The sequence below is a fragment of the Apium graveolens genome, chromosome 5 (assembly GCF_009905375.1).
Source record: "Apium graveolens cultivar Ventura chromosome 5, ASM990537v1, whole genome shotgun sequence".
Lineage (NCBI taxonomy): Eukaryota > Viridiplantae > Streptophyta > Magnoliopsida > Apiales > Apiaceae > Apium > Apium graveolens.
This window is the reverse complement of record NC_133651.1, coordinates 54382638-54397363: the sequence shown is the minus strand read 5'-3', so window position 1 is coordinate 54397363 and position 14726 is coordinate 54382638. Positions and strand designations below refer to the sequence as shown.

The following is a 14726-nucleotide window of genomic DNA, read 5'->3' as shown; positions in this document are numbered from 1 at the left end:
TTGTCACAAAAGTGATGGCCAATCAGCTTAAGGAAATTCTGGATAAAAGTATTTCAACCACTCAAAGTGCCTTCTTTCCAGGTCGGTTAATCACGGATAATATCATGATCTCGTTCGAGGTTATGCATTATTTAAAAAGAAAGAAATTTGGTAAGGAAGGGTTCATGGCACTCAAGCTAGATATGTCGAAGGCCTACGATAGGATTGAGTGGAAGATTTTACAAGACATCTTACTTGCCATGGGATTTAGTACCTGGTGGACACATTTAATCATTCAATGTGTTTCGACAGTCAAGTACAACATTGTGCATGGTGAGCATACTCTTAGTCCAATAGTTCCAACTCGAGGTTTGAGACAGGGAGACCCACTGTCTCCCTATCTATTTATTGTGTGTGCGGAAGGTTTAACAGCTCTTCTTAAGCAGTATGAACGACAAAAACGGCTGCACGGTGTTCGAATTTGTAGGAAAGCTCCTGTAATAAGTCACATGTTATTTGCGGATGACAGCTATATCTATTCCAAGGCAGATACAAAGGAAGCTAACAAAGTAGTGGAATTGCTGAATACATACGAGAATGCTTCAGACCAAAGAATTAATAGAAACAAGTCATCAATTTTTTTTCAGTGCTAATGTGATTGACTACAACAAAAACCTAGTTTGTCAAGAACTTCAAATATCGGAAGCTGATTCTTCTTCGAAATATTTGGGTTTGCCCAATATTTTAGGCCTTAATAAGTCGATCATCTTCGGGTTTCTAAAGGACAAGGTGAAAGCTAGTTTGCAAAGTTGGAATGAAAAGAAAATATCTCGACCAGCCAAAGAGATTCTGATTAAAATGGTAGCTCAAGTCCTTCCCTTGTATGCTATGAATGTCTTTTTACTCCCAGCTTATCTGATAAAATATATTGAGGGTTGTATGGCAAAGTTTTTCTGGAATTCCAATCAGAAAAACAACTCAAAAATTGGATGGATGTCGTGGAAAAGAATGTCAAAGCATAAGCTTTCAGGGGGTTTAGGATTCAGGTGTCTTCGAGATTTCAATATAGCCATGTTGGGGAAACAATGCTAGAGATTTCTTACCAATCAGGAGAGCCTAGTAGCCCAGGTGTACAAGGCCAAATATTATGTAAATGGTGATTTCTTGAATGCTGATCTTGGAAGTAGCCCAAGTTTCATATGGAGAAACATTTGTGAAGCAAGGAAAGTCATCTTTGCAGGGTCAAGTTAGCGAATTGGTAATAGGGTGATTGGTTACATGACCAAAGCAATCCGTATATAGAATCTACCTCACTAACTTTACTCAATCAAAATATGGCGTCTTTGTTTAAGGTAGACACTAAAGATTGGGATCGGGAAATCTTGCTCGATATTTTTTATGATAGAGATCGTCAAGCCATCTTGAATACAGTGATTGAGCATGATTTGGATAAAGATATTCTCTGCTGGAATCTGGAGCATACAGGGCACTACTCTGTCAAAAGTGTCTGTAGGTTAATTCAACAGCAGAAGGGGGTCTGGAACGAGGGAAACAATATTGATTTCTGGAAGTCCATCTGGAATATTAAAGCACCACCTCAGGTTATGAATTTAATCTGGAGAGTCTCTACGTTTTGTTTACCTACTCTGGTGCAACTTCAAACTAAACATGTGCGCGTCAACAACATGTGCCCAGTTTGTAATGAAGCTGCAGAGACCATTATACATATCTTAGTTCAGTGTAAAGTTGCGAAGGCGTGCTGGCAAGTCTTTAAAGATGGCACAAATATTGAGGGAGCTCTGGAATTTACAGATTGGTTAGCTGGGATTTTGGAGGGACAGTCCAAGAATAATAAGGCGAAAATATTAACTATGTGTTGGTCAATATGGAGGTCTCGTAATGATCTGGTTTGGCATAACAAAAGATGGACAGTTTTGAGAATAGTTGCAAAAGTATGGGAGTATCTTTCATAGTGGAATGTGACTCAGAGTAGAGGATATTTAGTGCCTCTCATCCCTACAGTCGAAGGAGATAGGGCTACAACATGGGTCAAGCCACAACATGATCAGTAAAGATCACAGTGGATGCTTCTATTTTTCAAAACCTTGGAATGGCAGGTGCTGGTATTGTGGCTCGCAACCATGATGGCCATTTAATCTTGGCAAAGTCGATATATAGTCCAGATGTTATGAATCCAACGTTGGAGGAAGCTATGGTTGTTAAAGAGGCGTTGAGCTGGGCAATGGAGATGGGGTGGAGTTCGGTTACTATAGAGTCTGATTGTATGGTGGTTATTCAGCTAATCAGGAGTAGCACACCCATGAGATCGAGGCTTGGAATGGTAATTAAAGCTTGCAGAGGAATAGTTTGTCAGCATAACAACTTTAAGTTGTATTTTATTAAGCGGTCTGCATATATCAACTTACAAACTTGCTCGAGTGTCGCATATGTATCCTGATCGTACGTTTAATTGGAGGTCTGTTCCGATCAATGTTAAGGATTGTATTCTGAATGACTTAATGATATAAACATTCACATTTCGTCAAAAAAACTACTTACATATATTTGTTAATTTATTCCATTAACTACCTTTTCTATTTGAGTAAAGTACCTCGAGAAATCAATATTTTTCCTCGAAGGATTTGTTACATTTGTTAATTTTGACGGTCTATCATAAAGCTTACAAACCAAAATTAGGTAATTACAATGTGGAAAGACTTAACTTTGAATTCTTGCGAAGAGAATTCATAATCATGTTTTACATAGTTCGATCTACAGTAATACAATCAAAATATGTAATTTTGTACAACGGACTTACCAGAATAACCTACATTAAAAAAAAATTATATATGACTTTGAAAAGAATGAATTCAGCATAGTCGACTCTCAAAATTGAAAAGTTTACAACATAATAGTGTAGAATACAGTATCTCTGTCTACTTCGACCAAGCGACAGTATCAATCTCAGCTTGGGCACCTTTGTACAATTCCAGCCTCTTGGCAAGAGAGATACGCCGCTGCATTACTGCTGGATCCTCGTCCAACAATTTACCCAACTGCTTTCCCTGAAAAGTTCAGAACATGTAGATAAACAACCTCTGCATTTCACACTACACTCGAGGGGTGAGAAATGTGATAAATTTCTACCTCTTTTTTTCCCAATTCAGCAAAGAAAAGATCAAGTAAGCCACGCTTGGCCTCGCGTACTTGACAATAAACAACAGACTTGGGAATGGAGTTCCTTAAACTTCCAACCACCATATGGACGTATGCCAATACGTTAGATCCTAAGTTCGTAAGACAGACATAAATAAAAAGTCAAGATCACACTGATAAACATTTAGAAAATGTCAAAAACACAATACTGCAATAATTAAACTTGTCCTGATAATAGAGTTGTAAGTATGATTGAGTACTAAGCAAGTGCTCTCAGTTTTACATACCAATGCGACGAAGATATGAATCATTATATCTATCAAAGATGGAATGTGTGGGATTTCCACCCTTCTCAACATCCTGAGGAAGCTTCCTGAAGAAATCAACTGTCAGGTAGCTACACTCCATTTCAACTAGCTGTAGAGTAGCTTTTTTGCTTTCAAGCTTCATCTTGTCCAATGATTCAATTGCAGCATTTGAAACCTCCACCCTAAGAGAGGGATACTGCTTCAGCTCCTGCATGATAGATTCAGAATAAGGCATAGATGTAGAAATGGTAAATATATAATTGACGCTAATACTGGGAGAAAGATAAGAACAGTATCTCATGTTGGAGACTGTAATATCTTGCAGACTAGAAATTATTTTATATATGAAGAATGTGCCATCAAATTTTATGTCAGCTTCATATCCCTGATCAAGCTGATTACCGCAGCTGATAGATCTGCTTTTCTTTTTCCAGTTGTAAATTACACATAGGTGATAATATCCAGTAAAAACAGATAAACTAGGATGAGTCGGTTCCAAAATAGAGTATTAAAGCAGTCACTAATGCGATCAACTTTGGCAGCACTTATCAGTTGGAAGTTGGAACACACAAGTGTTGGGCCAGGTATTAAATAATTACATAAAATGGCGATCACAATGTTTAGATTAAACATAACAATCACATGTACTATATTTGAGTCAAGATTTGTACTACATTCTCATATAGACTTGCTTGCACCCAGGTGCATATAACATAGATCTGAAATCTGATAAGTCATAAGTCTCTGTAAAAAGGCTTAACATTCAAAAAACTCAAGAAAAACTAAAAAGTAAAAGAGTCTTGATACTAACCAATGTTTCATTGATTGACTTGTGTACTAAGTCTTTCAGAATAGCATGAACCTGAAAAGACAATTGTGATATATTAAAATCACCAACTAGCAAGCTCATTACCGGTGTCATAACATGTACCTTACATGCTAAATACAAATCATCTAATGGCCCGTTTGGGAACTTGGATTACACTTGATTCTAGATTTGATAAAATTACATGTTAGGCTAGTCAAAAGAATTTTAATTCCAAAACACGTTCAATTACTAATATCAATTTGATAATATGAAATAACAACTCAATTCATGTCATTTGAAATGAAATACATGTTCCCAAACGCAATCTTTAGTCATTCTCGGTCTTGAAATTGCCCAGTACAAACCTTGTCAACTTTGACATCACATATATTTATAAATAATAAACAACCACAAACTTACAAACAAAGATATGCTAATCATGGAAAGTGAGACATTATAGACCATTTATTCTAAATTACAACCTCCTTTGTTGAACCTAAAGTGCCTCTTTTGCATTTTAATATACAACATAAAAGAATAGATAAAGCCCCTGTTTGGAAGTTAGCTTTTGGAAAAAAATAGCTTTTTGAATCAAATTAGAGGTTTGACCAAATGAAACCTCTAATCTTAGTGTTTGGTGGTTAGCTTTTTGAACCAGTTTTTTGGTCCCAAAAAAACTCATTTTGAAAAAACTACTTGGAGGGGCTTTTTCAAGTAGATAATACAAAAAGCTAATTGAAACATCAATTTACCAATCAGTTTTATTCGAAACAGCTAAATTCAATTATCAGGTAGTAAAAACAGATAACTCAATCAGCTACAGCTAACAGTTAACAACTAATTGCCAAACAGGAAAGTGAAAAATGTTTCCTGAGGAATTTCAGTCTAGAAAAGAGTATACAAACAGACTCCTCAAATCTTGCCAACATTATCATGATACTATTGTAATATCAATTTATCAGATATTAGAAAAAAAGAACTAGTTCGCAATAATTAGCCCGTTTAGAACTGCTTTCTTGCAATATAGCTAGTATAGATAGGAAAGAACAGCAATCAATGACAAGCTCTTAGAAAGAGTTGCACATTGTACATTACAATAATAATTTGCCTACTGCACTAATTAGCAGTCCAGCTTAACTATATAATCCACAAATTAGGGAACACAATGACATGATCATCAATCTTACTGTTTGTTGCCATTGCATAGCTTTGCAAGTATAAGGTTCTAGATCAACAGAGGAATTTTCACTTAGGTACCTATAGTTATTGAAGAATACCTAGATGAAAACTTAAATTCTTACCGCATCCACAGCTGCCTCTGCAGGACCTTTAATGGTAATTAAGGTAGATTCAATGAGACGGCGGTATCCTTGTTCAGGAGCAATTAAATGAGGCTGGTATCCATCAGCCTCTGTAATTAGCTTTTTAACATTTTCCATGGCAAGTTGCTTGTCGAATTGTAACCTTTTTAGAGCAGCTGGAAGTTGATTATCAAAAACATTATATACTTTATCACCACCTGGTCGACTGCATCAGTTATTATCATGTTACGTTGGATAAAGACAGATAAGCCAAACATGCAATAAATTTTAGTATATGTAACTAAAAAACCAAACCTACGTTCCATCAAGATGTTCTTTAAAAATTTGATCAAAACTTCGGCAGATCTCCATGATCATGTATAATTTTCCCTATAAAAAGCAGTGAATATATCATTACTAAGAAGCAAATACAATCTGGAAGGAAGCATAAATATTCTAAACCATATTAATTCAAACAGATGCTAAGAGAAACACCATTCGCCTAAGTAATTTATCTCACTAGATAAAAAACCCTGAGCATGCTCCTACAGTTCCCAATCACATACAAATAGGTTACTGCACCAGTTTATAAGTAATTGAACCCCGTAGCAATAGAGGCATACTTACTCCAGCATCCGTGGCAATTGGCTTTCCAAGACGTCTCAGTTCTGTTTCTAGTTCAATGATAGTTTTGTTGATCAACGATTGTAGACCTGGGATTCGGGACTTGATGACAGCTTCCAAATGCTGGAATAGTCATACAAGAAGTACATTACTAAAGGTTGCATACCATCAAAACCAAGTTCAAAACAAAAAAGGACAGAAAGCAACTTCTAACATAGCATGACAATGATAGACAGTCTATATAAGATTTCTCTACACTAAATCAATGAAAGAAGAAATTGCTTACTTTAGAAAGCGCCTAGCATTATACTAATAGACAGTCTATATACCGATTCTTTTTCCTACTAAACCAAAGAGAGAAGAAGTGCTTACTTTAGAAAGCACTTTCCCTAGATGTTCAGAGCCCATCCTGTGAGCAAGATGTTTGTACTCTGGGGAATTAGCAAAATACTCACGCTCTTTCCGCCGAGCAGCAATCATGTCAACACTTTTATTAATATCAGCTTGAGAACGATTCACAACACCAATCCAAGGAAACTGTAGCTTATATGATTTTCCTTCCAAGATCTGCGCAAACCAGCAACAAAATTCAATATAACAATTTTAACATGAGATTACAAGTCAATACCATGAGACAGTATGAATTAAACCTTGGATGCTGCTTAAAGTTCAAGTTCTTCAGAAGTAATTTCATTAGGTATTATAAAGCCTTTTTCAAGAAGTTCAAATTCTGAAAACGGGCAATTTGTGGAGGGATCTCAAACAGGTGATGATAGGATTAGAGAAACATTTAAATAACTTGAAGTGTAACATAAATACAAACTAATAGAACAACATTGTCTTCTTTGATTAAATGCTGCCCGTGTCCCGATAGAATAACGCGGTTTAAAATTTGTAAGGAATTGACTAAACAGTTAATTAAGATTTAAATATCCTTTTATATTTCAAAAAATCTGAAAAAATGAATCTTGTAGATATTATATATAGATTCTTACGTAAAATATTTCTAAACTCAAGATTGGTCAATTGCCTAAAAAATGTCGGACACCATTTTTGGGATAGTAGTAATATTTAACCACATTGGCTTACAGAGCAATAGAGCATAGAAGCAGCTTACCTCCACTGCATCAGTACCCTTGTCCATTAGATCAACCTTTGTCAAAACACCAAATGTCCTTTCCCCTAATAAAGGTCAAACCAAATGATTAACAGACTTGGCAATTAAAATAAGTAATTTGATGAATTCTTAAAAGATATTGGCTAATTATAATTTCTATAGAACCTATCTCCTTTTATTTTACAAAATGGAAAACAGATAACTGAAGGAGAATCATATTCATATATACGGGTATTTCTCAAAATCAGAAATTAGGTGACCCTGAGGCCTGTCCAAAAGCAAGACCCGGAGTTGCATATAATGGGGCTTGTGCTTCTAAAAATTAAGTGGAGATGGCAATTCTAGATGGGATAGATTCTATCCAAGTGCATATATTTTTCTAGAGTTTCTCCTATTCTTACATGTGCAAATTTGTCTAGATCAATCCTACTCCAACAGCCTGAATATTAATTACACTATTTTCTCATTGCTATCTTATATATGGATAACCATGCATATTATATCCTTACCTTTGGGATCTACTTCACGAGACATTTTGATTGCATCAGAGGTAGCAAGATCTTGGTTAGCAGGAGAAACTGCTAGAATTATACAGTTGGGCTGCAGAATTGTAAGGAACAGTTATATTCATCTACAATTATTCTCACAATGAAACTAACACATACATCACTTAACATATTTATACAAAAAAGGGAACTTTTGATTATAACAGTATTTCACCTTCTCGATGTATGAGCGAACCATGTTCTCTATGTCCTGCACAATACTCTCAGACTGTCCATCTACAGTGACCAAGTGAAATAATCAAAATAAATCACTGTCTAGAAGAAGAAAAAATCCAAATGAAAGCAGAGATTACATCCAAATACAACCGGACCAGCGGAAACAAGAAATTTCACACACACACCAGGAACTAAAAGATGCTAAAACTCACCAATAGCTACTTTTGTAAGCCCGGGAAGATCAATCAGTGTCAAGTTTACAACTGTCATTACCAGAACACGCGGGTGAGATAATATAATTATTCATTTCTACAAGGATTGACATATGAAGGGAGGGAAGACGAGAGATACTTGCATATACTTATCCAAAAACATTTTCAAAAAATGTTAATAGGTGCCACATAACTTTCATGTATGAGTAGCAGAAGAAAATTACAAAATAGGATATGCATTTGTAAATGTATTGCATTTTCGTTGGCTGGCGAACATATATATTAATTTATAACAATAATACGCTGGTAGTCAAAAAAAATTCTTAGAGAGAGAGAGACGCAAAATATTCACAATCCCTAAGGTGATCCATCCGCATTTGCTACTTTCGCTTCTTATTTAAGGCGATCCATCCGCAGAAGAGCTACCATGTCAATATATAGTAGGATTAAATTCTTAAACCTTAACAACCAAGTAAATTCCTAAAAAGAGCCCTTCTACTTGCATCACTACCAGCATTAATGCAAAAAAAGTCAGTTTCTAATTCTAATTCTTTACCATAATTCAGAATATTCCAAATGAACTATTTATATCATATAACTAGATTCTAATATAGTACAACCATCTTTAAATTCCTAAATAACATAAAATAAAAACAACCTGTTATCTTAAATTCTTGTTAAGTATCAGAGAGGCTATAACGTTATTCCTAACTAACATGAAATAGAATATTCCTAATGAACTATTTATATAATATAACTCAATTCTAATACATTACAATCAACTTTATTCTCAAATAACATAAAATAAATACAACTGGAACCTTATTCCTGACTAACATAAAAAAAATTCAAATTTATTTTTTAATTTCTCCGTAGGCACCGCAGGTTATGCTTTGAGTTGTGAAGCATATTTTTATTGAGCTATGGACAAAGAATAAATGAAAACTGAAAAGTCACTAAACACCTAATTTATAATTTTACATGATGTAAACCGCAGTTCTTGGTTTCTAAAAATCCTAGCTTCCATTATGGCAATTATGCTCGCCTGAAGTGTAAGGGCTCTTACCAATTGCTTAGAGCATGTACAGCTACGGGGCAATCGTGCCACGAATAATTAACTATGGATGCAATTGTTGATGCACCAACAAACCTAAACAATATGACCGCACACAATGAACCTCTAGTATTCAAATATTTTAACGGACACCTACATAATATTAATATGATTTTTCTTTAGCATCCAAGGGATGTCACTTGTAAATTACAAGGACTGGATGATAACAATAACAATGACACTTAACAAAAAAATATAATATTACCGTTAGGTGAATAGATACTAAGATATATCGGAACAGTGGAAATTGCTCTTGATCTTCCTGTCTCTCGATCAGTCTCATCAGAAATCTCCTTTCTTACAGCGGCTGCAAAGAATCAACAACAGGTACTAAAACTAAGCAAATATACCAAGGATAATAATGTATAATTAATAGTTATAAAATGTAATATGTATATATAATAATAATAACTAAGATATGTGCCATTGCCACTAATTAACATAAGCCAACAACACATACCAAAATCAGTGTATTTCCTTTTGGGCTGGTGAGCAAATTCTGCATATTCTCTTCCTTCTTCAAGTCTATGTAGCTGTAGGACCAGAGGACGTCGGGTAACAATTCCTGCAGTCAAACATTTTAAGTTCTGTTTGTAGTACATCATGTCTAAGTAAACAAAAGAGGTAGTAGTTAGTTACCAGATCCACGAGGGAGAAAGTCCTTTCCAACAACACTCTCCAGAACAGAAGACTTTCCAGAACTCTGAAAGAATTAGAATGTCACACGAGATTATATACCAAGCAAGAACTTAATAATTTGCGGTCTAACCAAAAAGGGAAAGTTATTAAACAGTTTTTTTGCCATAATAAGCAAAACATTTATCCGTCAAACAATTGCTTCATTTATTCAATGTAAAAGTTCAACAAACTAAAGCCTAATTATTTTTATACAAGAAAAATAATATTCTCCGACAAAGGTTACTACATCTATTTAATACATCCATTTAATGCAGGGACTCCAAAGACATTCGCATCATTCTCTTTTTATCCAATTAATTATTTATTTATTTTTGAAAAAAGAGTTATATATTCATGAATTGTATTGATCTACAATATTCTTTTTCCAATTACTTTTATTTATACATATTTTATACATACAATTGTCAATCGACCTAAAAATTCTGAAAACTCAACAACTTCACCGAATCAGAATAATAAAACTCTGTAATTTCACAGTGCAACAAATCCGCAACTAAAACATAAAAATTACAACAATAAAACAACTACAGCTCAGGTAACAATCATATTCAGCTCAAATCACCGGAAAAATAAAACCAAATCTATCAATTATACAGCAACCACAGCTCAACTAACAATAACTTAGTTAAAGCAACTCAAATCACCGGAAAATAAATCAAATCTATCAAATTAACAATCAATTATGACCTATAAAGTAATCAAACAACTGCATCGTAGCTAATAGTAATTATTCACAAAAACTAACTGAAATCCCCAAAATACAAGCAAATCTACAAAATTAACGAACAATTACGACCTAAAAAGTAAAAAATAGAGTCAAACCTGACCGCCGACGACGGCGATTGAAGGCAACGCGTCCCAAAGCGTAGGCAAAGCGCTTTCCTCGCCGTAATCACCGAGAGCAGTACAAGCTCTTTGTAATCTGTTTACTAGAGATATCAAACTCTCCATTTCTCGGCGAGAAGTAGCAGATCGGAGAGTTTAATTCACGTTTGGTGTGTGAAAATATAGAGACAGATCTGTGTGTCTATATTTGCGAGTATATATTATGAGGATGTATGAATTGGAAATGGAAAGCTGAGTCTTGAGCTAGTCAGAGAGGTGTAGACTCTGTTTTTGGGTTGATGGGCGATCCGTTTCAAGTCGGACGCCCGATTTGTTTAAATAGGTGCGAAGATTGTATTGTTTTGGTTTCGAGGAAAACTAAAAATTTAAACGGTTTGTTTTAGGTGCTTTTCGATTTCAAATTTGATAATGTACAGGTCTTCTCACTGACGCTCACAACTCACAAGGGAGAGTAACTCCAATTCTTGGAACGTACCATGTATAATAAAAAATACTCGTTTCATCCAATTTTAAATGTTTTTTATTTTAGTTCACGTAATTTGCAGGTTATTGCGTGAGCTCGTAAGGTTTACCCGCGCGCATCCAAAAGGTAACGGCTGCGGGTTATTTTCAGAGAAAAAAAAAATTCATTTTATGAAAAACATATTTTCTAAAATATTTGTCTTGTTATTTATTTCATACAAATTTTATAATTTTAATATAGGATAAATTAAGTCACAAGACCCTCCTCATAAATATTATTGAATAAAAATTTAAAATGCGCAGTATTTAATTATTTTTGTGTGTGTATATATATTTACTTATCTTTTAAAGTATGTGTAATTAATATAATGTATTAAAACTAAGTTACTATTGTTACGTGAAAACGAGAACCGTTGGGATTACATTACATGTACAATAAAAAAATACTCCCTTAATCCAATTTTAATAGTTCATTTTATGAAGAAAAGAAAAATCTAAAATATCTGGTTTGTTCTCTATCCCATACAAAATTTATAATTTTAATATAGAATAAATTAAGTCACAAGATTCTCCTCATAAATATTATTTACATAAAAATTTAAAATGCACAATATTTCATTGCTTTTGTGTGTGTGTATATATACACTTACTTACCTTTTGAAGTATGTGTAATTAATATACTGTATAAAAATTAAGTTACTATTGTTATGAGGTATTACATTATTTATTTTTTAATATTTTTTAATATGTGTGAAATTTGCAAAGTGGACTATTAAAATGGGATGGAGAGAGTATTTTATTAAAATTACATGGTTAGAAAGTGTATGTACTTTAATTTGAAGAGAATAAAATGTTATATTTTAGTCATTTAGTCAAATTGATCGTAAAAAATGAAAGAAGTCTAACAATTATGTGATAAGCGGTGTTAGATATATTTGTGATGTCATGTCTAATCTGATTTGTTTAGTTTCAGAACTTACTATCAGAACTTAACTGGAAATCAGAACTTACTGAAGACAGGAAGTTATCAGGACTTAAGCCATCAGAACTTAAGTGCGGATACACTTCAGGGATGAAAAAGCGGCTGATTTACAGGTGAAGATCTGGATTAAACAAAAGAAGATATGCTTAGAGAGTTGTACAACTAAAGGACTACAGTAGATAATCTCTGATTGATGTATTTTAGGAAATAGAACATATCATATCAATTAGGAGATATCTTGTAACTGTGTAGTATATAAACACAGATTAGGGTTTACACTATATGTGTTATCATTCACGAGAATATTATTCATTGTAACCCTAACAGCTCTTAGTGATATCATACAGCACTGAGAGAACTACTGTAACAGAGTTTGATATATTGAATAAACTTGTTTTCTGTTACATACTTGTGTTTATAATCGAATTGATTGTAGATACTATATTCAACCCCCTTCTATAGTATCATTGAGGCCTAATAAGCGGAGTACTATTAAGTCTACTTACAAGCATAACTATTTTTAAATTTTTGATTGGACTAATTATTTAAACTTATTTTGAAATCAGAATCAGAATGTTAGTCAAATTTTAAAAACTACTCTAAATTTGACTGTTTGTCATACATTGGTGTATGAGTCTTGTCGAGGTAAAATATATTATTTACTCACGAATTTAGTATGTTTGCTAATCGGTCTGATGAGGACATCATCTCAATGAAACGAGGTGTTTCTAACGAACTACATCCAAATGAATTAGTGTATTAGCAACCTTTATAATTTCAAGTTAATAAATAATATAGATTAAATTTGCTACATTGATTTGTGGCGAGTTACGAGGGACTTAGCCCGGTTATTAAAAAATAATTAAAACTTGGTATAAGTTATCACACGATCAGTTATAAGTATGGACGTAGTACTCATCCAACTTTTTCTCAATATTTCATTCTTTAAAAAAATGTGCATTATCATCAAATTCTAAAATATGTATATATGTGTATGTAAACTTTGTGAATGAAATAGTTTAACCCCACACAATTATTTAATTAGATAAAAAAATATTTCATATTGTAAAAACTTAAATCATACTATTTGACATAAATCAATCACCATATTACATTTATCTAAGAGATCCGAAAAGATTAGCCAACTAAATATGTATAAAATTACTTTAATATTTAGATTTACTAAATTATATGACTTGATTTGATCATTTTTCTGTTATGAAAAGAATAATAAATTAATTAATCACATGAATTGTCATATGAATTATTTCATTTATATCTAAAAGGATTACGATCTTAAACTGATATTTATGACACTGTCAATCACTTTGTGTGTGTGTATATATAAATATATATAAACTACACAAATAACAATAAATATCGACAATCATTAACTCAGAAAGTGCATATAATCAAAATATTTGTCATCACCCGAATCATCACAGCCTAGAAAAAGGAAACCGTAAACATGACATGATACACCATCACTCAATAGACCAGATACTGATTGAGAATATGTTGTTTTCACTCAAATTTTTCGTACACTGTATTTAAATTGTTAGGGGATCTATACTTTATTTTCTAATAAAATCCGCACAAACTGAAATTTCAAAAATTTGTTAGGGGAAATACATACAAATATACAATCAAATAAACAATGTAAAATACACACACAATGTATGACGCAGAACAACCCACGTCCCAACTTATATTATTAATCCAGACAATTATCAATAATACAATCAATTTCTCCAAACGATATTCACTCAAGTGATACTTAAGTCAAACAATACTCAAGCATATATCAAAACAATAACATGACTATATATATAGCCATCACAAACTTAGCCAACAAGACATACCTAATCTGATTACAATAATAATTGTCCGCCCATACAATTATTACCCATTCCAATTATAATAATTGTCAACACATACAATTATTACCCAACTCAATTATGATAATAATTGTCTACCCAATCCAATTATACTTTCTTTCACCAAGCCCACACTACCTATTGGGTTTAACCCCAACAATCCTCCCCTTCAACCCAATATGATTTCATGCACAATCGAATTAACGGTCACCATCAAGCCATCGAAGTCGATTCGCCAATGCCTCCCCTCGAACAATAACCCCTCCTAGCACAAAAAGATTTCTCTTATCTTTTCGACCTTTGAGTATCTCTAAATCTCCTTTAGTGACTTCCAACATACTGTTCTTCATCATAACAGTATATCCCAAATCATCTAATTTATCCAATGAAATTAAATTTTGATTTAACTCCGGTATGTATCTTACTTGAGTTAACTTCTGAACACGACCATTGTGACGTTTCATTGTTACCTCACCAATGCCAGCAACCTTTACCCTTATACCATTCGGTAAAGTTACC

The 14726-nt window shown here is 33.5% G+C and overlaps 2 protein-coding genes across 2 annotated transcripts; one reads left to right on the top strand and one right to left on the bottom strand.

Annotated features, from left to right (window-relative positions):
* Positions 1 to 1313: 1313 nt before the first annotated feature.
* LOC141660070 (uncharacterized) lies at positions 1314 to 1952 on the top strand. The gene has a single exon (XM_074467029.1). It carries the CDS (start codon positions 1314 to 1316, stop codon positions 1950 to 1952), a length of 639 nt encoding a protein of 212 aa, XP_074323130.1.
* A 725-nt stretch (positions 1953 to 2677) lies between these two features.
* On the bottom strand, positions 2678 to 11222 carry LOC141724030 (phragmoplastin DRP1A-like). Its single transcript, XM_074526016.1, has 16 exons — positions 10863 to 11222; positions 9981 to 10044; positions 9802 to 9906; positions 9547 to 9648; positions 8228 to 8278; positions 8014 to 8075; positions 7803 to 7893; positions 7294 to 7358; positions 6549 to 6743; positions 6180 to 6299; positions 5872 to 5942; positions 5553 to 5778; positions 4255 to 4305; positions 3423 to 3651; positions 3127 to 3266; positions 2678 to 3044 (listed from the first exon to the last, which is right to left on the bottom strand). Exons 1-16 carry the CDS (start codon positions 10989 to 10991, stop codon positions 2916 to 2918), a joined length of 1830 nt encoding a protein of 609 aa, XP_074382117.1. The 5' UTR covers positions 10992 to 11222; the 3' UTR covers positions 2678 to 2915.
* Between the last annotated feature and the right edge of the window lie 3504 nt (positions 11223 to 14726).

What these genes read in the sequence shown, in the direction of transcription:
- LOC141724030 (XM_074526016.1), bottom strand. Translation starts at nt 10,991, where the DNA reads ATGGAGAGTTTGATATCTCTAGTAAACAGATTACAAAGAGCTTGTACT. An exon ending in CAATTGCCACGGATGCTGGA is followed by an intron (nt 5,943 to 6,179) that starts GTAAGTATGCCT and finishes TGCTTTTTATAG; the next exon opens with GGAAAATTATACATGATCAT. An exon ending in CTGAATTGGGAAAAAAAGAG is followed by an intron (nt 3,045 to 3,126) that starts GTAGAAATTTAT and finishes TGAACTTTTCAG; the next exon opens with GGAAAGCAGTTGGGTAAATT.
- LOC141660070 (XM_074467029.1), top strand. Translation starts at nt 1,314, where the DNA reads ATGGCGTCTTTGTTTAAGGTAGACACTAAAGATTGGGATCGGGAAATC.